The 27405-nt window shown below is 36.6% G+C and overlaps 1 protein-coding gene across 1 annotated transcript in view; it reads left to right on the forward strand.

Annotated features, from left to right (window-relative positions):
* Positions 1 to 27405, forward strand: part of vir (VIR_N domain-containing protein) — a 630458-nt gene that overhangs the window by 495029 nt on the left and 108024 nt on the right. The window contains exon 32 of the mRNA XM_090397685.1: positions 16311 to 16644. Within this exon, the coding sequence (XP_090253811.1) occupies positions 16311 to 16644 (334 nt within the window). The remainder of the gene's footprint in view (positions 1 to 16310; positions 16645 to 27405) is intronic.

Below are 27405 nucleotides of genomic sequence, written 5' to 3' on the forward strand. Positions count from 1 at the left end.
CAGTGGCAAACTCTGAAAGAAACATTGATTGATTCTGCCAGAGAGGCATGTGGTGAGGTTGTGTGCAAAGATAAAAAAATCAGAACTCCCTGGTGGACACAGGAAGTTAAAGAGGCAGTGAAGGAAAAGAAGAAAGCATATCAAAAGTTCCTGGCAAATAAGTCAGCTTTTACTCTTACAGAATACAGAGACAAATGTAAGAAAGCTAAACAGTGTGTAAAACTAGCTAAACGAAAGTCATGGGAGGACTTTGGCAAGAATATAGAAAATAAATATCAAGAAGGTGGCAAAATATTCTGGAGGTTGTTGAAGAAGCTTAGGAATGGAGGAAAGAGTGCTGTAAAAGGAATTAGAGATGGTAAAGGTGAAATGAAAACAGGAGAAAAAGATATCCTTGAAGTATGGAGTAATTACTTTGAAAAACTGCTAAATGAAACAAGCAGTGATGACAGCACAGTGATAAAAAACACTGACCAGGCATGCAGTCAGGAATACATATCCATACTTGAAGTAGAAAAAGCCATCAAAGGCTTGAAATGTGGAAAGGCAGCAGGAGTAGATGATATTCGACCAGAAATGCTGAAGTATGGTGGTATAAGAGTCTTACAGTGGCTGCACTGCATAGTTCAGAAAGCCTGGACAGAGGGACGAATTCCCGATGATTGGAGTAGAGCTCTCATAGTACCCATATATAAAAAGGGAAATAAAACTGAATGTGAGAATTACAGAGGTATTTCCCTACTGAGTGTTCCTGGCAAGATCTATGCAAGTATACTTGAGAAACGGTTGAGAAGAATTGTGGAAGAAAAGCTTGGTGAAGAACAAGCTGGATTCAGGTCGAATAGAGGCTGTCAGGGTCAGATCTTCACTTTACGACAAATAGTCGAGAAAGCATGGGAATATAGCAAAGATCTGTATTTAAGTTTTGTCGATTTGGAAAAGGCATATGACAAGGTGCCAAGAGAGAAGCTATTCAATATGCTGTAGTTATATGGTGTTAATGGGGCATTATATCAAGCAATACTTAGTCTTTATTTGAGTTATGAGTCAGCAGTTAGAATTGAAGGAAGTACAGGAAGATGGTTTAATGTTAAATCTGGTGTGAGACAAGGATGTACATTATCCCCTCTGTTATTCATTATCTATATGGATCACATTATGAAGGAATGTGGTATTAAACCTGATATCAAAATTGGAGATGTTAATGTCAGCTCTTTGCTTTATGCGGATGATGTTATACTTCTAAATAAATCCGCTACAAGTCTGCAAGATTCTCTGACTAAATTGAATAGCTGTTGTAATAGATATGGTATGAAGGTCAGCAATAAAAAGACAAAGACAATGAAAATAGGCAGAATCATTGAAAATGTCAACTGTGTTGTGAATGGAGAACCTGTGGAACAAGTAAAACATTTCAGCTACTTAGGCACAATTTTTACTGAAGATGGTAAACTAAATATAGAAATAGACAACAGAATCAGCAAAGCTGGTATCGTGGGAAGTCAATTGAATAAATTCATATGGAATAAGAAAGAAATTAGTCGGAACACTAAATTAGCTGTATACAAGACTGTGTTCAAACCAATTTTAACTTATGGATCTGAGAGCTGGGTCAGAAGTAAAACACTTGACCAAAGACTAGAGACCGCAGATATGAGAGTCCTGAGAAAGATTAGAGGCGTGAACAGATGGCATCAATGGCAATATCATATTAAAAATGAGGATATTAGGAAAGAACTTGACATTGTCAGCATCCAGGAATGCGTTAGCAGAGCTAATCTCAGATGGTATGGTCACTTAAATAGAATGGGAGAGGAAAGATTAGCAAAACAAGTGTTCTCTGCCAGGTTGGCAGGAAAACGACCCAGAGGAAGACCAAGATATAGGTGGATTGATACAGTACAAAGTGCCTTAGATGATAGAAATATAAGATCTGATAATGTTGGAGTCTTGACAAGTAACAGACTGATTTGGAGGAAAATTGTAGATAGGAAGTTAGTAATGATGTAATTTTTTCATGTAGTACTGTCATATCCTGTACACCCCTTGAGGGTACATGGCAGGAATTTGATGATGATGATGATGATGATGATGATGAAATTCCACCACCTCGCAGCATAGCTGTTTATGACAAACATATGGGTGGAGTGGACCTCATGGACTCTCTTGTGGCTTTGTATTGAAATGATACCAGGAACAAACGATGGTATATGAGAATTTTTTTAAATGTTGAACATACTTGTTTGTAATGGACAGATCATTTGGAAATGGGAAGAAAAAGAAAAATTGGATTTGTTGAAATTCAAATCAAGAGTGGCAACTGCTTTGATATATCAAGGTTTAGCTCAACTAGGTACAAAGAAACGAGATGCCCTTCAAGTCAGAAACCACCAGCACTAAAGAAAAACAAAACTCACTCTGTGCCACATGAGAAACGTTTTGACTGTGGTGGACACTTCCCAAAGAAGACAACAGGTGCTAATGCCGATTGCTGCAGAGATGTACACTGCAAGAGTAAAACAAGATACATCTGTGGTAGATGTGAGGTTCCAATCTGTCCGGAATGTTTTCAGTCTTTCCATACAAAATGAGGCAAGAGAATAAGACTGTTCTTGATTTACATAACTCTACTGCAAATTCTAATTGTTCTACTTTTTTGTATGTACTAAGTAATCCAAATTTTGATCATTCATACAGTGTTTCAGCAAAATGTTAATTGTTTATCATCTGTTTTGTCATACTTGTAATGTCTTTCAGTGAAAATAAATTCCTTAGTCTTAAGTCATTTCCATAGAAATATGTCTGTACCCTGTTTGCATTAGTGCATGATGCCCTCAGATGAGGACATAATTTTTTACATATACAGGACATAAATTTAGCAAAATTAATGAATTCATGGTAATACTGTAAGATTAAATGGTACTGTATCATGCCATTATAATTTTTTATAAATGAATATAAAAATTCATGCATGAGAGGGTTAATATGATTCTACCACTGATGCCACCTGTTCACTCCCTTAGTTCTTCTCAGCACTCTCATAATTGTGGTTCCTTGTGTCTTTGAAGTGTTTTATTTTTTTTTTATTTCTAACCTAGGTCTCAATGTTTTAGCTGATTCTTCTCTTATTGCATATAAATTTCTTCACCAGGTTCCTTACTATACCAGCGTTGCTTTTTCTGTTGCCTTTTCCATATTTATTTTGCCATTTTCACTTAAAAAGGTGCCTAAATAACTGAAATGTTTCACTTGTTCTGTAGATTGATCATTAAAAACGCAGTTCATGTTTTCCACATTCCTGCCTATTTTCATAGTTTGCCTTTTTATTGTGATTTTCATACCACATTTGTTACATCAGTTATCCAATTTAGTTAAAGAATACTGAATACTTACAGTGGATTTATTTAGGACTAACTATAATAACATCATCTGCATTTAAAGTAAAACACTGTTGAATATCCTAAATTTTAATATTAGGTTTAATGTGGATATTTAATTATTAACTTTCCTTAATAATTTGATCCATATAGATGATGATTAAGAGTGAACATAGTGCACACCTTTGTCTTATACCTGATTTTACATCAGACTATCTTCCAGTACCTTCTTCCGTTGTCATTGCTGCCTTATGGTGTAGACTGTGTATTGCTGAGTATAATAATTTACTCCAAATAACTATAGTTTTGAGAGCTTTTCTCTTGGCAATCATCATATGACTTTTCCTTTTTTAGTAGATTGATATTAAGAGCTGTATTCCAATTATCCAGAATTTAATATCACCAGACCTTCTGTAGTGTAGCCACTGTAAAACATTCATAATACCATATTTGAGCATTTCTGGGTCAATATCTACTTCAGCTACCTCTCCACTTTTCAGATGTCTGATGGCTTTTCTACCTCAAGTATTCATGTGTTCTCTTGGTTTTTTCCCTCTTGACTCTTTCTTCTACTCTTTTGTCACTTCTTGTTTTATTCAGCAATCTTTCAAAGTAATCACCCCAGACATTTGAAATATGCTTTAGTTTTCGTATCACTTTTTTCATCTCTGATTTCTTTCTCCCCTTCTTTCCTCTGTTCCTAAGCTTTTACAATAGCCTTCACCTTCATGATATTTACCATCTATTTTCTTACCAAATCTTTCCATGACTTGCTGAATCCATTGATGTTTTCTTTAGAGTTCCAATTAGGGTTTAAGGCGCGTTTCTTAATTTTACAGCCTTTCATTTTTTCTCCAATAAGACTTGTATATTTGAGTCAAAGCACACCAATGAAAGCTACTTAACTTCGGTATTTTAAAACTTAGTTTTCTTTTCAGTATGATATCGATTTTTATTCTACTCAAAACTAAATGGTAATTACCTCCTATTTGAAGTTCTCTAGTATTGTGTCCTCAACAATGTAAACTATAATCTCTCCATGTGAATTTGTGCACATCTTTATGTTGGAACTTGGTATTAGTAATGACTAATACCAAGTTCCAACTTAATGACAGGATGTCCAGAAGAGAAATCCTGTCATTAAATTAATTTTTTTACACCAGTTATTTATTAATAATTTTTTAACACTAGTTATTCAGTTAATGACTCCATTGCAAATTTTAGAAGGATGACATCTTTAGCATATGGTAAAGAACTAAATTTAATAACCTCTGTTTTGGTATCAGTTTAATATCATTTTAAATAATATTGACTGCATAAATAATAATGAATATTGTTTTTCTTTATTATAATTTGAGCATAAGACAAGGCTGTACCTTATCTAATTCACAATTTAACACCAATCCACCTTCCTGTAAATCTTTTGGTTAAGAATTCCTAACTTATAACCTAACTTATTATGCAACATTAACAAAACTACCTTTTCTTGCTGATGTTTATTTTGTTATTCACATTTGTTAAACATCTAGAAGTGTGATGTTTCTTGAAAAAAATCATATCTGCTTCACTTCTCAAAGTTTGTAATGTAGATTCAGTATTTTCTCTACTTTATGTGTGTATGTGTGTGTGTGTGTGTATATATATATATATATATATATATATATTTAAATATAGATTTAATGACTTAAAAAACCGAGATAACTTATAAAGATTTTAATGAGAATAATACAACTAGTTTCGGCTTATAACAGCCTTCATCAAGTATATTCATAAAGGAAGAGAATAGTAATAAACATTGAAGTATCTAAAAAACTGGAAATTACAGGTAAAAATTGCCACACACAATTGATACATAAAAAACATTGTATTTTTTTCAAGTTGTTCTAACAGGCGTGCCATTGTTTATTGCAAGTGTGTGTGCAGGCTCATGTGAATGCCAATATTGAATAACTGCAGCATGGCTATTTGGGATGTTATAACTCAAATTGTTGTTTAAATGGACAGGATTCAGCAGGATTTCCTTTGATTCTACAATTTTTCTCTCAAACTCATCATCACAGCGAAAAATATTTTCTGATCTGTCCCAGCAAATGGAGTGGCTTTGTTGATCATCATTAGGATTGTTTGAAAAAAGAACATGACTGGATAATGCAGTTGCATGTGATCTTTTGTAAGAGATGTCTCTCTTATGCTCTTCTATACGTTGTTCAATAGATTTGTTAGTTTGTCCAAAATAAGGGATATTGCAATCGCACCATAATTTATATACACCTGGATATTTTAGGTTGTGATGAGTAGGCTTTGGATGGCTGATTAGAGAACGGATTTTAGGAAGTGTGGTGAAGAATGTCCTGATGTTGTATTTTTTAAAGACTTTAGCTAATTTGTTAGAGACTGTGCTAATGTATGGGATGGAGATGCTACCTTTAAAATTAATAGTTTCTGTTGTGCACTGCCTAGGAGGATCCAGAAGAAATTTCTTAATTTTCTTAAAGAAATTTCTTAAAGTTTAAAAATCTCTATATACAGAAAACCTACTCATACCAATAGATATCTGCATAATCTTTCTCATCATTTTCCACCACAAAAACTTGGAACTATATCTACCTTAGGACACAGAGCACGCTCTCTCTCTTGAATGAACCAGATGAACTACAAAAAGAAATAAATCACCTCTCTCTTATCTTTAAACAAAATGGATACTCTGAAAAAACGATTAAGAAATTTCTTCTTGATCCTCCTAGGCAGTGCAACAGAAACTATTAATTTTAAAGTTAGCATCTCCATCCCATACATTAGCACAGTCTCTAACAAATTAGCTAAAGTCTTTAAAAAATACATCAGGACATTCTTCACCACACTTCCTAAAATCTGTTCTCTAATCAGCCATCCAAAGCCTACTCATCACAACCTAAAATATCCAGGTGTATATAAATTATGGTGCGATTGCAATATCCCTTATTTTGGATAAACTAACAAATCTATTGAACAACGTATAGAAGAGCATAAGAGAGACATCTCTTACAAAAGATCACAATCAACTGATCACAAATCCAGTCATGTTCTTTTTTCAAACAATCCTAATGATGATCAACAAAGCCACTTCGTTTGCTGGAATAGATCAGAAAATATTTTTCACTGTGATTGATGAGTTTGAGAGAAAAATTGTAGAATCAAGGGAAATCCTGCTGAATCCTGTCCATTTAAACAACAATTTGAGTTATAACAGTTATAACATCCCAAATAGCCATGCTGCAGTTATTCAGTATTGGCATTCACATGAGCCTGCACACACACTTGCAATGAACAATGGCATGCCTATTAGAACAACTTGAAAAAATACAACATTTTTTTGTTTCAATTATGTGTGGCAAATTTTACGTGTAATTTCCAGTTTTTTAGATACTTCAATGTTTATTACTATTCTCTTCCTTTATGAATACTTGATGAAGGCTGTTATAAGCCAAAACTAGTTGTATTATTCTCATTAAAAATCTTTATAAGTTATCTCGGTTTTTTAAGTCATTATATCTATGTTTAAAAATGTATCACAACAACTGAGTAGAAGAATATGATCACACACACATATATATATATATTTCTAAATTAGAGTTGGCAGAGAAAAGGACATGACTGGAGAGGGTGCTTGCATGGGTTCTGTTGCAAGAGATCTCTTACAACAGAACCTGTACAAGTGCTCTCTCCAGTCATGCCCATTTCTCTGCCAACTCTAATTTAGAAGAGCGTCAACACCAGATAGACTGGAATCTTACTATTAATATCTATAAATGCGCTGATGAACTAGAAAGACACATTTTAGAATCCAAAGAAATAGTTCTGGACCCCTCACACATGAACAGCAATTTAAGTTATAGCTTACCTGACTCACACAGTGCAGTAATTCAATTCTGGCACTCTTGAGATAGTTTCCACTCACTAATGCCACGCGGATGCCAGTTCAAATCTGACTGTTGTTATTCCTAGCTTGTTTATATGAGAAGTCCATGTTTTATCTTGCTATTTTTCCAGTTTTTGTGATAATTTGTACACCTGACGAAGTCGGCATTCCGACGAAACTAGTTGTGTTTTAATTAAAGTTTTTATCTTACCTTATCTTGGTGTTCCTAGTCAGTAAAATTATGATTAAAAAAAAATATATATATATATATACACATACATACAAAAAATAAGATTTTGAAACTAAACAAATTTAATTTTCATACCACGAGTAGTATATTTTTTTCAGATGTCCATTATCCTTTTTCTTGTTACTAACAAAAGATTCTCATCACCCTGCCAGAAGAAAACACCTTATGGAATGAAAAAATACTAATACATGTTATAATTATAGAAAAGAACATGCACTCAGAAACTGTCTTTTATGATAAAAAGGTTATATTTATAACAATGACAATAGCAGTATTGTTAGAAGTAATTTGCATCATCTATCCTGCAGTAGTCATGTATTGTATTAACATGGTTTTTGGTTTGTTGCAAGCACAGATTTTTTTCTCCCAGAACATTTTACTGCACACCAGTCATGTGCAGATGTATCTGCACATGACTGGTGTGGTTATCTCTCAAGTAGCCAACTTTTAAAATCAAATTATGAGCAGGTATTCCAGGTTAAGAGTGAGTTTAAAAATGTTGTTGAGTATAACAGCAATAACTGCTATACTCAACTCTTATTTTTAAATTTATTTCATTGACAGCTACTGTTGTTTGGATCAATTGTATTTTTTAAGTTAGACCCATACTCGAGTCTATGTCCAGTGATGTAATATACTATAGGTTGGTTGGTTGGTTGGTTGGTCAACCTATAGTATATTAGTACCATGTATGGGAAGTGAGTATTGTGGAACTTGTTCACATTTGCTTTTGAAGGCTTCTTCCTAGTATTCCTTGGGGAAACACATAGATGGGAAGGCTGTTTCAGAGTGCAGCAGCAGCAAGAATGAAAGAAGAGGAGGAGAAACTTGTTTTCTGTGGATTAGGATGTGGACTGTGAAGGAATTTTAGGCAGTAGCTGCATGCTTTTCATTGGATTTGTTAGAGAGGAAGAATGATTGATGCTAGTTCTGATGAACATTTGCCATGGAAATATTTATAGAAGATGCATGCAGCAGATACTAACACCTGTGCAAAAGCTAGTTGAATGAGTTGGTCAGAGATGGGCTATTAATCAATGTGATTTCTTTCTTCTAATTACATTGAGTATTTGTAGGGAACTCTTCAGATAAATAGGCCCAAAAGGCAACTCAATGGATGGGTGAACTTGTAATTTGTATGGTTAACAGCTGTTCAGAGGTAAAGCAGTGTCTTGAGTGAAATACAAATTCTAATTTTTTTGGATGCTGAGGAGACAGTGGCTATAATGTATTTATGCCAAAAAGGCTTGATGTTAGGCGATAACAAGGAGAGAAATTTTATCTTGCCTCTAGATTTGGTTGTTGTCAGATGTAATGATGAAAGAATATGTTTTTTTTTTTTTATGGGAAATAAGGTAGAATTGTGTTTTTCAGGGAATAAAATTGAAGATTATTCATTCCCCCATCAAAGAATGGTTTGAAGAACAGAATTTAGGGTTGTAGAGGTTGTTGCTCTGTGATGTTGATTTCAAAAATAGTCTCTGAGACCATTTTTGAAATTAACATTAGTTAGGAAACATTTCCATTCTATGCAGGACATTTGTCTTTTTCCATCTAATACTGTGTGGAGCATATAGAGCGGGGGTCTTCAATGTATGGCCTGTGAGCCACCTGTGGCCCATGGAGCTCTTTGCTGTGGCCTGCCAGCCATTTTGAAAAAATGACTACTTAACATTAAAACACGATTAAATAAAAAATAATTTCAATGAAGCCCACAGGCCACTAAGCTATACTGCGGTATTTAGAATTGCAAGATGCTTTCCAGATTCACAAGGTACACTGTGCATTTGATACTTTACATAACCAGTGCCAAGCGGCACTTAAGTACTAGTACTAACATCACAGGTAGATGGCTGAAGCAGTAGTTCGTTCGAGTGCGCTGTCTAGTGCCTTCCAGATACATCTCGAAGGTTCTCGATACTTCATTATTCTCATATAAATACAAGAGGATCTCATCCACAGTCAGTCAGTCGTGAACAATGTGATATTCTTGTATAAGCGCACGCACGTTTGTCGTGTCAGCCATAGCCTATTGTGGTTTTATATTGCCAGACTTTTTTCATTAGTGTGAAACATGTTCAGTGGATAATAATCGTTACATGGCCATTTTGGATCATTTTTTGGGTTCGCCTTCCATCACTATGGCATCTATGAGTAAAAAGCATAAATCAAGTGGATGACAAACTTTGCCTTTGTGACCGACATCTCGTTGCATATGAATGACCTAAATACATGGCTACAATCTAAAGATCAACTGGTGCACACTTTGTTTGATCACATCAAAGCCTTTGTGGCCAAGCTCAAACTTTGGGAGGCACAACTCACAAAAAAAGATTTAACTCATTTTCAGCTTCTCGCTGAGTCCAACTGTTTGTCTCTTGATGAATACGCTACAAAATTAGCCGTGTTGCGAAGTGAGTTCGAAGAGAGATTTAGTGATTTTCGTAACCAACAGTCTTCTTTAGATTTATTTTCAATGCCATTCAGTGTCAATGCTGCCGAAATGCCGGGCTCAGTACAAATGGAGCTGCTTGTACTTCAAAACAACTCTTCTTTGAGAGAAAAATTATTCTATGTGCCCTCTCTTACATTTTACAAAGACTACATTTCTGAGGTCACATTCACTAAACTTTGCCAGCATGCTTTGAAAATGTTAGGAAGCACATATTTATGTGAGCTGTTCTCCAGAGTGAAGCATGTGAAGTCCAAGACAAGAACTCAGATTACCAACATCTCGAGAATACTCTGCGCATATCAACTTCCAACATTGATGCCAACATCAACAGGAAAAACTTTGCCAAGTTGCCCATTGACATTGTAAAAAATGAATGTTTTCTTCATTAAATTATCTTTTTTTTTTTCAAGTATTGATTGTATTTACTTATCATGAACCTGACTCCTACCTATGCTCTTAAAGCTGAGTTTGTTTATTTTTATAGGATTTTATGTAAAGTATGAAATGCACAGCGTTCCTTGTGAATCTGGAAAGCATCTTACAATTCTAAATACTGCTGTATATCTTAGTGACCTGTGGGCTTCATTGAAATTTTTAATGCTGCCTGCACTTTTTGAAAGGTTGAAGACCCCTGATCTAGAGTATAGTCTTTGTCTTCAAGGCAGATGTTAACAGATCTGCTGATCTGTCCAAATTAGGCCAAGTTACTAGCATGAAGCACTTAATACACCCTTGGTCATGTAAAAGTATGAATCTGATCCTTTGGGGAAAGAACAGATGAAGGCTATTAGTTGGATGTGTGGTTTGAAAGTGGAATAGAGATTATATTTATGAAGAACTTTAGTTGTTTTTTTAGATATATCCTGGATATAGTGGATGAATAGTTTTGTTATGATCTTTTGTTTCAGTTGTGAGTAGGAAATCAGTTTTGGAAATATTGTAGAGGACTGACCATTGTACTTGATTCAGTATTCCGAATAGTACTTCTTGTAATGAAGTGGTAGCAGCAGCATTGATTTTCAAAAGCCCTATACTGGTATTGCTAACCAGTTCTCATATTAATGCTAAATTTGCTTGTGTATAAAAATGCTAGGTTAAGCAGAATGAAACTTCAGTTTAAATTACACTTGAGAATGGTATTGATGGCCTTTCATTTTTTAAGGAAGGCAAGCCTATTGAGCTGTTATACCAATTTTAGTTTCTTTACCTAATTGATGTGTTTTAGGTATGGTAATATTTTCTTACATAATTGGTGTATATACACCCTGTGTCCAAAAAGAAACCGAACTTTTCAAAAATAGAGGAAACTAGTGGCGCCACCTGTTGTATCTTTTTTGTTGTTGAAAGCTCAACCTTCATTAGTGTTGTCAACTGTTTATGACATTTGTTTCATTAGAAGCTGAGTTATAGTGCCAAGAGTGACAGTGTGTTTTGACAAACGGTCAGTAAATGAGTTTCAAACAGAGAGCTGCGATTGATTTTTGTGTTAAACTTGGTAAACATTTTACTGAAACGCATCAAATGCTTCAAACAGCATATGGTGATGAATGCTTATCCCATACTGAAGTTTATGAGTGGTTTAAGCGATTTCAAAGTGGTCGTGAGACGCTTAAGGACAACGAAAAGCCGGGCCCCTCCAAAAACTGGACTGAGCGAAGTTAACATCCAAAAAATGTGTGATTTCATCAAAAAACCCAAAATCGTCCATGAGATTGATTGAAGATGAATTGGGGATTCCAAAATCAACTGTGCACAACATTTTGATCAAGAGTTTAGGCCTTCGTAAATTGAATTCGCGATTTCTTCCCCATAAGTTGACCGACGACCAAAAATGTATTGAATTGAACACTGTAAGGACCTCATTAAAACTGCCCTTAAGGACTCAAACTTCCTTGAAACGATTGTTACTGGTGACGAAATGTGGTGTTTTGAGTATGAGCCCGAAACAAAGCACCAGAATGCTGAGTGGAGACCACCAGAAGAGGGACATCCGAAAAAAAGTCGCTTGGAGAAGTCAAAGGTAAAGACAATGCTGATTTGTTTCTACGATTCCAAGGGCATTATTCACAAAAAATTCATTCCGCCTGGCCAAACGGTCAATGGTGAGTTTTATCTTGAAATTTTGAAGCGATTGATAGCGAGAATTCATCGTGTATAGCATGAATATCATGACGACCAACAGTTCATCAGAACACACTGTCACTATTGGCACTATAACTTGCCTTCTAATGACACAAATGTCATAAACAGTTGACACAACACTAAAGAAGGTTGCCGCTCTTTCGACAACAAAAAGATACAATAGGTGGTACCATTAGTTTCTTATATTTTCGAAAAGTTCAGTTTCTTTTTGGACAGAGGGTGTATATATATAAAACAGTGAGAAACAGCTATCTTTACTTTCTAGATATGCTGGACAGTCACACTGCCATCCATTCCAAACACCATTCAATACAGTATCCTCAAAATGGTGACACTCAGAACCAGGACTATATGTTCTAATTACACTGCCAAAGAACTCTGTTATCTTCAAGAAACTTTTAGGTCAATGGCTATAATCCCTGTAAAATAGACTAAATATTGCACCTTTCTCTCCACATTGCTCCTTCACTTGACACACTAGATCACAACAAAACTATTTCTATCCACTCTATTGAGGGTACATCCAAAAAAATAGCTCAAGTTCTTCATATATATAAACTCTATGCCACTTTCAAACTACACAACTAATTATCATCCATCTGTTCTCCAAAGATCAGCTTCATCCTCTTGAATATATCTCATACCTGCAAATTGGCCTACTTTGGATAGATCACAAAGTCTGTTAGCATCAATCATGTAGAACATGAACTTCATTTGTGATAATCCTTATGGAAATCTGGATGATCAGACCATGCAATGGATTCTCCTTCACACATTATTAAATGGAAAAATGAAATGAAACATTTCCTTAAGCTCAGTTTGTATGGTTATGTTAATTTGCTAGTGATCTCGATCTTTGGCAAAATAATATAATTTAGCGTGACTTCTCTGAATTAACTTCATTTTTATCAGGCCTCTAAAGTTCACCTTTAGTTACAATTTGAACTGTTTTTGCAACATTCTAATCATGTGCTGGGTATTTTATCACCAGTTATATATTTGTACTCTAAAGATGCTGGTTAGAAATCCAGCAAAATATTAGCAACTGAATAAATTATTTCTTTTATTCCTCTTGTCTTGTTTCCATGAGGCGTGCTGTCTATGAATAATAACAACAGCTAAGATTAACATTACATATGATATATGAAACCATTTGTGTATGCTATTTGCATGCTTCATAAAACTTCCAAAAAAAAAAAAAACTCCTCTGGAAGGACTACTCAGCATTGTAATGAACTCACTGCTGAAAGGGTTAAATTCTTTGTTCTAAATCAATTTATTTCAAATATTTATTTTGAAATAAATTGATTTAAAACCAAGAATTTAATCATGAATTTAAAAACCACTGAAATTTGTCCCATTATGTTTGTGCCTGCAAATTTTTAAATTAAGAACTTTTGAAAATTATCATTTATAATTTCATTATCTCACATAAAATGACAAATATTGCTCTCTCTCTCTCTATCTGTCTGTGCGCAAGCATGTGCATGTGGGTATATGCATTTTCACCATTTATATTGATATGAATTCTCGTGGAAAGGCTTAGACGTTGGTTATGCATTTTTTACTAAAGAATTTAAGGAAATTACAACGTCAACTAGAATATACATTAAAATAAATTTTAATATACTTGATTATTTTGGCAAGTGGCCATTTTCAAGAAACTTAAGAACAAGACACGTGCATGCAGACACAACAAACAGTAAATGAGGAAGAATTCAGAGAAACTCAGAGAACAAATTGCCGCAACTCGCCGTTTCCTGAATGATGATAACTTAGCTATACAGGCACTTGAAGATGACCTTTCAAGCACCTTAAGCCATGAAATTTGGTCTATTTTCTATGACATCTTGTGCACTGCAGTGGAATTTAAAAAAGTACGAGATCAACACATCAAAAATGAAAATTTAAAAAAGAACTCGAATTCGAAACCAAAACGTCCTACCGAAACAGTAATCAACCTTTCGTCATTTAGTGTAAAACCTGAAGCACTCGATGCCCTCACATGTAACCACAACTTTGTCATTGCGCCCAGAAGAATACCTGCTGAAGATATTATGATAAGAATTGAACGCGGGATACGACACCTTTCAAACCACGTCGCCGATAATATTAGACTGGATGTAGCTTGTGTTCTGACCAAAGCTAAACCACCGAAAGCCAACATGCCCAATAAGGAAATTAAATCTCTACTGGAATTAAAAAAAAACAAGAAAATAATAATCACCAAAGATGGTAAAGGGAACACCACAGTATTGCTTAACCAAAAGGATTACACAGGTAAGCTGAAAGCTTTATTGTTAGATCGGGCTACTTACCTCCATATCGAGTACAATCCCACCAACTCACAAATGAGAAAACTCCACAGGCTCTTTAAGAAGGTCACTTCTTGGCCTGTGGAAATCACTAACAAATTAAAACCATTTAACTCCATCCCCCCCCCCCCCGTTTTTATGGAGTCCCAAACATACATAAGGAAAATGTGCCATTATGTCCCATAGTGGATGACATTGATTCCCCCCACATACAAACTAGCTAAACATTTGGCCAAAGCTCTCTCACACTATACTGGCAACACACCTTCACACACAAAAAACTCAGCCCACTTCAAAGCCAACATAGAAAACCTTACACTCAAGCACACTGACATAATGGTCAGTTTTGATGTCTCCTCCGTATTCACAAATGTCCCACTCAAAGAATCCTTAGAGCTAATCCAAGCTAAATTTCCTCCCGATATCACAGCCCTTTTTCAGTTCACAATTAACTCAGGCTATTTTGTTTGGCAAGGAAAATTCTACAAACAAATAGAGGGGACAGCCATGGGTTCTCCACTCTCCCCACCCTTGGCCAACTTTTATATGGAGACTTTTGAAGAGAATGCCTTAAACTCGGACCCACAAAAACCAACCATTTGGCTTCGCTATGTTGATGATGTGTTCGCTATTTGGCCACATGGCTCCGATGCACTCCTATCCTTCCTAACACACATAAACAACCAACACCCCCAGAATCAAATTCACCCTGGAAGAAGAAAAAAACAACTGCTTTCCTTTCTTAGACACATCAGTCACTCGCCAGCCTGATGGAACCTTGGTTTTCTCGGTCTATAGAAAACCCACCCATACAGGCAGATACATTCAGCAATCCCACCACCCCCTCCTTGCAACAATATGGAGTCATTAAGACACTACACAACAGGGCTAAACTTATCTGTTCAAATGACAATGCCCTAACCACAGAACTAAACCACTTTCTGAGCCAATTGCTCCCCCCCCCCCAAAAAAAATCCAAAAAATATCGATACCAGTAAACCATAACCCCCCCCCCCCTCACAACAAGGATTACTCTAAATCCATCACCATACCCTATATCTGAGGCACCTCGGAAAAAATTACAAAAATCCTAGAAAAACATGACTTAACTTCTTGTTACAGAGCATATAAAAAATTGGCATTCCTTATCCGCTCTACTAAAGACCAACCTCCTCCCCTAGACCTACCTGGTGTATACCAGGTCCCTTGCAGCTGTAAGTTGTCCTACTTTGGCCAAACAGGCAGGACAGCCAATATCAGAATTTCAGAACATAAGGACTACATCCGATTTCACCAATACAGCCACTCTGGTCTTGCTGACCATGTGCTGGATACCTGCCATAGAATACGGTGGAAGAAAGCCACGAGAGTACACCGTAGTAAATACAAATATGAAAGGCTTTTCAGAATCAGCTTCAGCCCTTAGAAACAATCCAAGCCTCAACAAATTTGGCTGCATGAGACTACCTCAAATTTGGGAAACCTACATCAGAAGACCTTCAGCCCAATCACCCAAGAATACCAACATTGCCCGCTAGAGGGCACCATGCGTCCTGCTTCTTCCTCATTTACTGTTTGTTGTGTCTGCGTGCACGTCTTGTTCTTAAGTTTTCTTGAAAATGGCAACGTGACGTGGCCGAAATATTGAAGTATATTAAAATTTATTTTAATGTATATCCTAGTTGACGTAATTTCCTTAGATTACTTAGTAAAAAATATTGATATGAAATATTGAATTTTTTCTGTTTTAAAACTTATTAAAAAATTACTTTCTATAATTGTGTAGTGATAATCTTTACTTTTATATTTATGATATTAATTATAATTTAAATTTATTAGTAGCATGCTAAATAGATTTATTTTCACTTTCAAGTGGTTTAGAGCAAGAGCCCAATTCATTATTCTGTCTGTTTACTCGTTTGAGCACATCATTCAGTAAAGATAGTTCAGATTGCTTATCTACCCTTTCCACTACTTTGGAATTTTTACGATTAATGGTACATGGTTACGAAGAAGCAGCTCAGTCTGTTCCTGCTCGTTCACTGCAGTTATCATCAGCTGAGATAGTAAATTTCTTGAAGTGGAAAAAGACCGATACAGCTCCATCAACCAGTGAGTCTTCAGGATCAAAAAAGCATTCTGAATCAAGAGAAAAATCTGATAAAAAGCATTTACATCCACTAGTTGAACTCGAAAGACTTCTTATGGTAAGTTCATTTTAGCAAAGTATGATAATTGTACTTAACTAGTTACATCTACAGTTAATTACAGTAATTTTTCTGATTATTGATGGGTCCTTCATTTTAAATACTCAGAAGGGAGGATTGAACATGTTAGAGATTACTATGTAAATGAATTGGCACAGAACAATTTTCATGGAGATGGTTAGTTTTTATTATATTCTGAATTTTTTTCTATGTGACTTCAACCAACTATAGGTTGTACCATAGGTGGTTGCTTTGTTATTTTTTTTAAATATTTTATTTATTTTTTTACATAATATGGAAACCCTACTCTAATGACTAAACATGGACTTTTGTCGAGCCACTTCAGTCCTCCAGTCAGTGAAGAGATGGTCTCACACTGGGTGATGAAATTCATCTGCCAACTAAATAAAGACAAGCACAAATATCCACACCCATATTAACATTTGAACCTGTTGCCTGCTGATTGGAAAGCAGGTGTTATAAAGTTGTTTTTGTGGTCTTCTATTATTACAGTCGCAAATATTAATTCTATCATCACATATGTCTCTGTGTTGAATAGACTTGCGTTATTGTTATGCGTTCCACATTAATAATAATAAACTAAGCCTCATATCGCGTTTCTTCTATGATTTTCTTACTTAACTTAACTTAATCTTTAGGGCCACCAGAAGATTATCGTTCCCTGAATCCTATATATTATCCTTATTACTCAAATTTATTTTTTACTGTGCCAGCTTGAGCCTTAAAGTTAGGGAAAGACACTACCTCTAGGTTAACTATAGAATCTCAGGTGTTACTAGCAATATAATTAAATTCCTAGGAACTTGGAATCTCTGGCATAATCTTATCCTTGTTTGCAGTCGTGCCCTTACTTTCACTTGAGGTATTCCCGCACACTCTCACGTACTCAGGTTCGATTTTTATGAAGGGTCAGAGTCAGTCAACATGATCAGATACACATACATTTATAGAATCAAACATTTATTAAATCCAATTAATGAAGCTACACAAATTAAATTGATTATCAAATTCTAAAGTTAAATCATTACCTCTCATTCACTCTTTTAGTCTTAAATTAATTTTAGTATTCTACCTCAAAGTATCAGCAATTCAATGTCTCAATATCTCAACACATAATACACTTATGATTACAATTTATTTTTAACACTACGTTCAGAATATAAGCAAAATCTCAATATCTCAATAACTCAGAACATGTCACATTCAAGGTTTGCGATTCACTTTATACATTAAGCTCAGAGTATTAGCAAGACTCAATACTTCACTAACTCAGTATATGTTACACTTAAAAATTACAATTTATTTCTCTCATTAAAGCGCTTTAACACACACTCTTCGAATTCTCTCAGAACAAACATAACAGAATCTTTATCGGGTTGAAAGTTCCAAAAGTTTGTCTCAAGAAAACATAATCATTTATATTCAGATCTAATTTTTTCACTCTTTCCTGTAATACAATCTTAAGTTCCACTCTCTTAAATGTAAGTCAATCTCAAAAAAGGGCTAGAATAAGTGAGAGTACTTATCTAATTTTGTCTTATCTTTGGTTCTTGTCATCCTTCGTCCTTTGTTTTCAAATCTGGATTTCTCAATACCAGTGCCACGTGGGTTACATGCGTTTGTTGGGCTGGACGCTATTCTTCTGCCTAGATTTTTACGTAGTTGGATTTCTAACTACGGCCTGCGATTTTATCTTGCTGACTCTACTACGGTGACATATTGAACTCTGTCGAAAGTCAGCCCTCAAATATGAGAGCTGAGCTGCGAAGATTTTTCGAAGCACATGGAGAGAAATTTCAGGAACAAGAAAAACGGGGGGGGGGGGATTTCCTTCTGTGTTACAGGTTATATACCATCTTCAAGAGCGCCACCTTTTCACATTTGAAATTTTCCATCGCTTCACCCATTGGTCTCCGTTCGGGTGACTACACCGATTTTCATATAGGACTTTTTGGTTCGGGGAACGTATGAGTCAGCATGCTTTCTAAGACATGTCAGACTTAGGTATTTCAATGATTTTACTGCATTTAGGGTGATCTTTGCCCTATGTTGTCAAATAGTTCGCATTCTTTCTTTGCATTATTTTGTTAATAATTTCTCTCTTATTTTGCCCTTTTTTCTGACTTATTTTTATGCTATGCATTCAGGCATAAGTTTCAAAATTCACAAAGTTATTATACAGAAAGTAGTTGCAAACAAAGAAACACATTTTTTCTGCTAAAGGATAAGTATACAATTTTGGTTTTATGTAAATTGTTAGATTCTGGAATGGCGACGTCAGAAAAATTCTGAAGTCGGCGATTTCAGATCTAACAAAGGCCCCCTCCTTCTAAAAAAATTTTGTCTCCAAGAAAATTTTCCTTCTCAGCCCCCTTCTCTTCTGAGTTAGTTTTGTCTCTGAGAAATTCTTTTTTCTTTTGATTTATCTTCCTTCCGAATTCCTCCTTCCCTTCTCTAACCTCCGCGATGTCTGATCTTGGCTGAGTATCAGCTATTTTCCTCTCACCTTTCTTCTTTTGTTTCTGTTTTTCTACAGTGTTCTTTTCTTTTCCTTTGAAACCAGTTGTGTCTTTGGGGTAATCACAGGCAAAACCATGCTTCTTTAAAAAATCCTCTCCCAGTATTAGTTCTTCTTTAGACGATGAGTCTTCAGGGAGGATTAAAAATTTGTGCCAGACACGTGGACCATACCTCAGTATGTCTAGTCTCAGTCTTATGTACCCTTTTGCATGGGTCGAAGTGGCAGATATACCTAATAGTTTGACTGGGTTCTTTATCTTCTTAGCCCTCCCACTTATCTTTGCTCCAGTTTCCTAAGGATTTTTTCTGAGATCAGGGAAAACTGAGAACCAGTATTGAGGAGTGCTCTTAAATTCTTCCTGCCAATTCTTACTGTTGCTGTTATTCCTTTAATTTTTTTCTCATCATGACTTGCTTTACCATCAACTTTTCTTGCACAAATATGGGATGTTGCTTCGGGCTGATATCTGGGTATGACTCTTCCATTTATTCTAGGTCTCAGCGCATATCTGAGGGGGGGGGGGTGTTCTTGGATCCTTTCTCCGAAATCTGTCCCTCCCCTTTCCCCCTTTTGATTGCGATGGTGGGTGTCCTCCACGAGATTCTCATCCAGATTTTCATCATCTCTGGTATGTCTGGGAAAGTATTCCTCAGACATATTCTGTTCTTGCTCTTCGTTGTTACCCTAGTTTTCATAGAGTTGTCCCCTTCCCTTTCCTTTTCTACGTTTACCCCAGATACTTTCTAGGGAATCGCCTAAACAGACTATTCTATCTGATCTACTCTTGTATAATTTCAACTGATCAGAATGGACTACCAAGGTTTTTCCACTGTTTCCCACTTTTCTAATCTTGTAGGTGACTGGTGACAATTTTTCTGTTATCTCATAGAGTCCAACAGCACCCCTTCCAAATTTGCCTCCTCTCCTCCTTGCTGAGTTCTGTTCTAACAAAACTAGTTTTCCCAGATCTAGATCTTTGTACTTTCTCAACCTGTTTGCATACATCCTGGCATGTTGGGAACATGTGTTGCTGGATTGAGCTACTAGTTTGTATGCTAATTTATTCTCTTGAATGAGATTTTTCAGGTATTGGTCGATGTCAGAGAATCCTGTATCTACAGTGGAGCTTCTGAAATCACTGGGGAAGAGGAGCTCGAAGCCATATAGTACGACTGGGGGTCTCTCTGGTGGCAGCGTGGAGGGCTGTCTTGCATACAAAAAGGGTATGCACGAGGTGGGAGTCCCACTCTGAAACCCGTCCTTGTGTCAGTTTAGATAGGGTAAGCTTCAGAGTGCAGTTCATCTTCTCGCACATCCCATTTCCCTGTGGGTGATATGGAGTGGTAAATAACTTCCTTATCCCCAATAACTTGCATAGTTGCAGCATCACTTTGGCGGTGAAATTTGTGCCCTGGTCCGACAGAAGTGTCTCAGGCGTTCCATACCTCGAAATTATCAATTTGAAAAGCTTACTTGCCACAGTCTTTCTTTGCAGTTTGGTCCTTCATGGTTGTGGCTTCGGGGAACCCGGAGAACATATCAATTATAACAAGTATATATCTGTTCCCCTTCAAGGTAGTGGGGAGTGGCCCCACTATGTCCATGGCCACAGCCTGAAAAGGATGTGAGGGGAGTGGGAAAGGTTGGAGAGGTGCCCTACCAGTGATGGGTGATTTTTGTTGGCATAGATGACATGATGACACATATGCCTCTATCACTTCTCATCCCCCTCCATAAATACCTGTCCGTCACCCTCTTCCAAGTCCTATGTATGCCCTGATGGCCTGCTAGGTCCGTGTCATGAAAGGTGTGCAACACCCAAGGGATCATGACACTGGGAACGAGAATTCTTTCCCTCCACTTTCCGCTGATGCCTTGTTTGGATAATAGGAGGCCATCTTTGTCGATGAAAATGGGGTCATAGAACCTTTGGCTGTGCGATAGAACTTGCCCTTCTGATAACCTTTTGTGTACCTCCCCCAAGATTGGATCTGTCCTTTGTGCATCAATGAGTTGCTGTTTTCCCCAGACTTGTAGCTGGGGAGGTTTGGGTTGCTCCTTTTTCTTTTCCTTTATCACCATCACAGGGCTTGTTCTATCTGTGTCTATGTAGCGGTTCTCGTTAGGGATGGGGTCCAGCGACCTGGATAAATAATCAGCTACCACGTTTTCCTTGCCAAGAATATAGCTGACTTCCATGTAGAATTCCTGCATTTCAAGGAACCAACGCACTATTCTCTGATTTTTATCCTTCATTGAGGAGACAAAGGATAAGGGTTTATGATCTGATCTGAGGATAATGCGTTGTCCCAGCAACAAGTATCTGAATTTCCTAAGGCTGCATATGATTGCCAGGGCCTCTTTCTCTATGACCGAGTAATTTTGTTCAGAGGACGACAATCTCCTACTCGTAAAGGCAATTGGCCTAAAACTTTCTCCCTCAGCCTGTTCTAACACAGCGGCAATAGTATTACTTGAAGCATCAGCCGCAAGGAAGAATGTCTGTCCCATTTTGGTATGGGTGAGAACTGGTGCTGAAACCAAGGCATTATTCAGAGCATGGTGAGCTCTTTTCTGCTCTTCCCCCATGCGAATTTCACCCCCTTTTTACGTAAGCTTCACTATGGGGTCCATTAACTCAGAGCACTGGGGAATAAATTTCCTATAGAAATTTACCATTCCCATATATTTCCTGATTTGTCTAACGGTGGAGGGAGGCTTTGCTTCCAAGACAGCAGTCACATTTTCTTTGGAAGGTCTTATTCCCATGCCACTTACAATGTGTCCAAGGTATTCAACTTGATTTAAGAAAAATTTGCACTTGGAGCACTTGAGTGACAGACGGGCTTTGCTCAGTCTGTGCAGAACACTCAAAAGGATCTCCTTGTGTTCGGTTATTGTGAACGAGTAGATCAGGAGGTCGTCTTGAAAACATAGGACCCCCTTACCCAATACATCAGATAGCACGGTGTTCATGAGGCTCTGGAAGCTCATCGCTGAGTTCCTCACTCCCTGGGGAAGGCGGCACAGTTGGTATTTTTGCCATTTAGTAGTGAAGGCGAAATACTGTCTGTCCCGTTTCCTAAGGGGAATTTGGTAGTAGCCAGAGTTTAAATCGAGTTTAGAGAACACCTTTGCTCCCTCTAGGCACACTAGCAACTCCTCTATCGTACACATAGGGAAATATTTCCAATTGTTTTCAGGAATTGTTTCCAGTTTACTTCTTAAGCATATTAGGTAGGTAAGTGCAGAGATTGTTTGCCTGACACTTTAATGGAGTTTAAAAAAATAAATAAATAAAATAAATTTATCAAAATTAATCATATTTTATTGGTCATTGTATTTAATATGCGGATTAATAGCACTCCGCATATATACGTGGTTATATATGCGGAGTAACACGTCAAGAAATATAACAACCTGGTTAAAAACAAACCACAACCACAAATTCAACCGCTCCAGACAGTAGTAAATCTCTCGTCCAAAAGGCTCAACGACGATGCCATCAGCGCCCTTAGCCTCGGTCGTAATTTTACCGTCGCTCCAAAGGAAGTGCCAGTGCTTGATGTAATGGTTAACATCGAACATGGGATCGGTCGCTTACTGTCGGAGATAGCCAACAACATCAGACTCGACGTAGCCAATATCCTTGCGCATTCTTCGCCTCCAAAAAGTAATCTATTGTATGCCCAATGCACAGCTCTCCTGAAATTACGGAAAGATAAAAGTATCGTCTTCACCAGAGTGGATAAGGGTAATGCCACAGTCGTTCTTAATACCAGTGAATACAATTGTAAAATGAACATTATCCTCCGCGATGCTACCTACATCCCACTAGAACACGACCCCACAAAAACACAAGAAATTAAAAATCTTACTTAAAAAAGTATCTTCCTGGCCCCCTGACACCACGAAAAAACTTAAACCTTTCCGCTCCCATCCCCCCTGAATATACGGTTTACCAAAAATACACAAACCCAATTCCCCACTCAGACCTATAGTAGATGCCACCAATGCACCTTGCTACAGACTGTCTAAACAACTGGCCAACTCTCTGATCCCCCTCACTGGAAGATCCTCTTCCTATATAAAAAACTCGACCCACTTTAAAGCCCTCGTAGAAAATTTAACCTTGAATAACACAGACATATTGGTAAGCTTTGATATCTCCTCTTTGTTTACCAATATTCCCTTAACTGACACCTTAACTCTCTTAGAAAATGTTTTTCCATCTGACATCTTAGATCTCTTTTCCTTTGCCATTAACTCGGGGTATTTTTCTTGGAAGAAAATAATCTACAAGCAGATAGAGGGAACCGCCATGGGTTTCCCCCATCTCTCCCCTCTTGCTAATTTCTATATGGAAGATTTCGAAAAACGAGCCATAGACTCAGCCCTACTCAAACCTTCTATCTGGTTAAGATATGTAGATGATGTGTTCTCTATTTGGCCTCATGGCCCAGACACGTTAGACTCCTTCCTCAGTCATCTCAATAGCCTACATCCAAGAATCCAGTTTACTATGGAAAAGGAAAAGAACAATTGTTTACCCTTCCTAGACACCTTAGTCACATGCCTGCCTAATGATACACTTGCCTTCACTGTATACAGAAAACCCACACACACAGGCAGATATATTCACAAACTCTCCCACCACCACCCCTCTCAACAATATGGCATTATTAAAACTCTTACCAATAGAGCTCACAATCTTTGTTCCTGTGGAACCGCCCTCACTACTGAGCTTAACCACATACACAACACCTTCCTCTCCAATGGCTACAGCGATCACAGTATCAAAAAAATAATCAGTTCCTCCCCCATTCTCCGTCCTTCTCGTCAACAAGATTTTAAAAATGCCATCACGATGTCCTACATCCGTGGCACATCTGAAAAAATAGCCAAGATTCTAAAAAAATATAACCTCCACACAGCATATAAGCCCCACCACAAACTTGCTACCCTTATCCGTTCTACGAAAGATCAGCTCCCTCCTCTCTCTCTGCCTGGAGTTTACAAAGTACCCTGTTCCTGTAAGCTGGCGTACTTTGGACAGACAGGCAGATCAGCATCCATCCGCCTAGAGGAACACAAGTCTTACATCTGTAAACACAACTATGGTCATTCAGGCTTGGCGGACCATGTCTTGGACACCACCCACAGGGTATCATGGAAGAAAACCACCATGCTCCATCACAGCAAATTCAAGAAAGAGAGACTATTCTTAGAATAGTCTCTCTTTCTTGAATTTGCAGCAGCTCTCCAAATTCAACCAAACCTTAATAAATATGGTTGCATTAAGCTTCCGAAGATTTGGGAATCACTCATCACCAGAGGTCCCACCTTACATTCCAGGCCACCTACAACTGCCCTTAGAGGGCGCTCCACCTAGATAGGACTTTAGTGTCACCCACATGGTTGGGCTGAGTATTGTTTGATATTTGTGTACATGTTGCATTAGTTATTTTTGTAATCCCTGTCGATGTCCTAGTGACTAGGACGAAATATAGGAAGTATTAAATTCTTTTTTAATCCTTTCTGAGTGTTGTAAAAAATCCATTAAGCCTCCAACATGATGTCTTCACAGCACTTGAGCCTCTACACACGAATACATACACTTAATTGCCTGTCAGACTGAACTGATTGCTGCACTACTCTTACATCCACACACATTTTCACATGTTCATTGAATTTGTGGCTGTCCATTTCTTTTGCCTCTCTTATCTTCCTGTCCATCTTGAAACCTCTTATGCCACTCAAATACACTAAACTTTCATGGTATTATCATCCCAACCACTCTTAACATATCTAGAGTTTCACTTGTACTTTTGCTTCACTTTGCACAAAACTTGATGTTAATGAACTGTTCTAAATTCCATTCACTCATTTTTATGCTGAAAGCAACTCACATGCAAATTCTACCATAGTTTGTCAACTACTAGCTTATTGTTTCAATGTGATCCGAGGCAATAGCCCAGCAATAAATGTTCACAGTCACGTAGTTCTACCCAATTTGATATATGTATGATAGTATGAGACCATTATAGGGATTTAATTGTCACACATCATAAAAAAATATCCAAAGGTTATAAGATAAACATCTGCATGATATAAACTTTTATTTATTTTATGAGTGGGTTAGATGTAAAAAATGATTTCCGCAATTAAGACCAGTGTTAGAATCTAAATGCTTTCAAAAGTATTTATACTACATATAGTACCTGTTTCTACATGAATATGGACTGAGGTATATAAAAACTTGAAGCATCAATATAAAAAATTCCAAGAATTAGAAGAATCAGAACCTGATTGCAGTATGGGCTTTAACTACCACATGAATTCTTAATCCTTTAACTTGTATGAATAAAGAACATATTAAAAAGTTTCTCGTGGCTAAGGATGCATGCAGTAGTGTTTAAAGAGATGGATGATGCTAAAATTCTAAGGAATGTTAATACCCTTTAACTTATCAAAGAGTGAAATAAAAATAATAAAAGTGCATTATTTGAATAATAATTTCCTTAGGATTTTAGTATCCTTCCTCTTTGTAATACTACAATGTATGAATAAGAACATATTGGAAGGTCTGATTCTGCTTCTTTTCTTTGAATGTGTAAATCCAAAAAGGAAAATTTAATTCAAAGAAAAGAAGACGATTCCATTGCTACATCTGTCTTTCACAAGCCTACATTCTCAGGTTGCTACATTCACAATTCTTCCATTCATCATCCATCTCAGAAATCTGGCATTATTAAATCGCTAGTTTCTGGAGCGCACAAATTCTGCTCCTCTGAAGAATCTCTTAACCAAGAATTAGAAGTAATCAAAAATACAGCCATCCTAAATGGATATAATCCTAAAACAACTCAAAAAATCATCAGTCACTTTCCCACACATCAAACCAGACAAGAAGAAGTCCATAGGATTCCCATAAGGTATGGGAATCCTATGGACTTCTAAAATTATTTAGAAATACAATTTTGCCACTACTTACAAACCTATCAACCGAATTTACAACTTGTTACCTTCTCCTAAGGACAAACTCTCACCTTTGATGTTGCCTGGCGTTTATGAGATTCTATGCTCATGCAAATTGTCTTACTTTGGACAGACAGGTAGGTCTGTTCAGAAACGCATCTCGGAACATCAAGACCACATTCGTCTTTTTAAACCGCAGAAATCTGGCCTCTCTCAACATGGAATTGAAAATCCAAGCCATAGGATCCATTGGGAAAAGTCTAAACTTTTACATAGATCTTTATATAAACATGAACGTTTATACAAAGAAAGTTCTGAAGCCCTACTACACAGACCAAACTTAAACCGCAATGACGTTCTTACTATTCCTAAAGTATGGGAAATTGTCATACAAAATTGCTTAAAATAATTATTAGTTGTTTTTTTTTAACTTCTGTAACACGTTACACACATTTAATGAGTGAGATTCTATTATAATCATGCGCCCTAACTGTATGTTATTCCTATTATTGTTTAAACTACTGTACTGATGATGTCCTAAGATATTTAGGATGAAATATTTACAATTAAATAATTAGATACTTAGAATGAAATATTTACAAGTAAATAATTTTCACTGTGGTTAATACGTGTGTTTCTTTTAATTATGATCTCACCACAGGTTTCGTTATTTAAAAAAGGATTGTCTGTAACTGCATCATGCTTTAGGTGGCAGTTCAAAAAAAGTTTTGGGCTAATAGATGTAGTATCTGTTCACATCAATTTCAGCGTCAGCTGCTGAATTAGTATGTCATTCCTAACCCATGAAATATTGTATAAACCTGTGATACATTAGTATTGTGGTGAACTAAGGATTTTTTTCTATTTCTTTTATTAATTTTATATATTTTTGTATTTTTATTTTGTTTTTTACATTATCTGGAAACCCTAGATAATGAGAAACCCTAGACAAATCGAGCATGTAACATTTTCAAGTTACTTCAGGCATCCAAATAAGCGAGGCAGTGGTCTCACACCAGGTGGCAGGATTCATACCCTCAGCCTGTTAGGTGGAGAGCAGATAATACACTAACAAAATGGAATTGGCAATCTGGCCAGTTTGCATTTTATTTACTTATTCTATTTGTGATAAATTTCAGAACCTCTCAGTTTTTAATCAAGTACAAAATAATAATAAGATCATTTGATAAAATTGAAGCATAATCTGATTTATTCATTATTTAAAAAGAGTTAATGTAAAT

The sequence above is a fragment of the Typopeltis vanoorti genome, chromosome 9, assembly GCF_054136105.1.
Source record: "Typopeltis vanoorti isolate ZY-2024b chromosome 9, IOZ_Tvanoo_1.0, whole genome shotgun sequence".
NCBI lineage: Eukaryota > Metazoa > Arthropoda > Arachnida > Uropygi > Thelyphonidae > Typopeltis > Typopeltis vanoorti.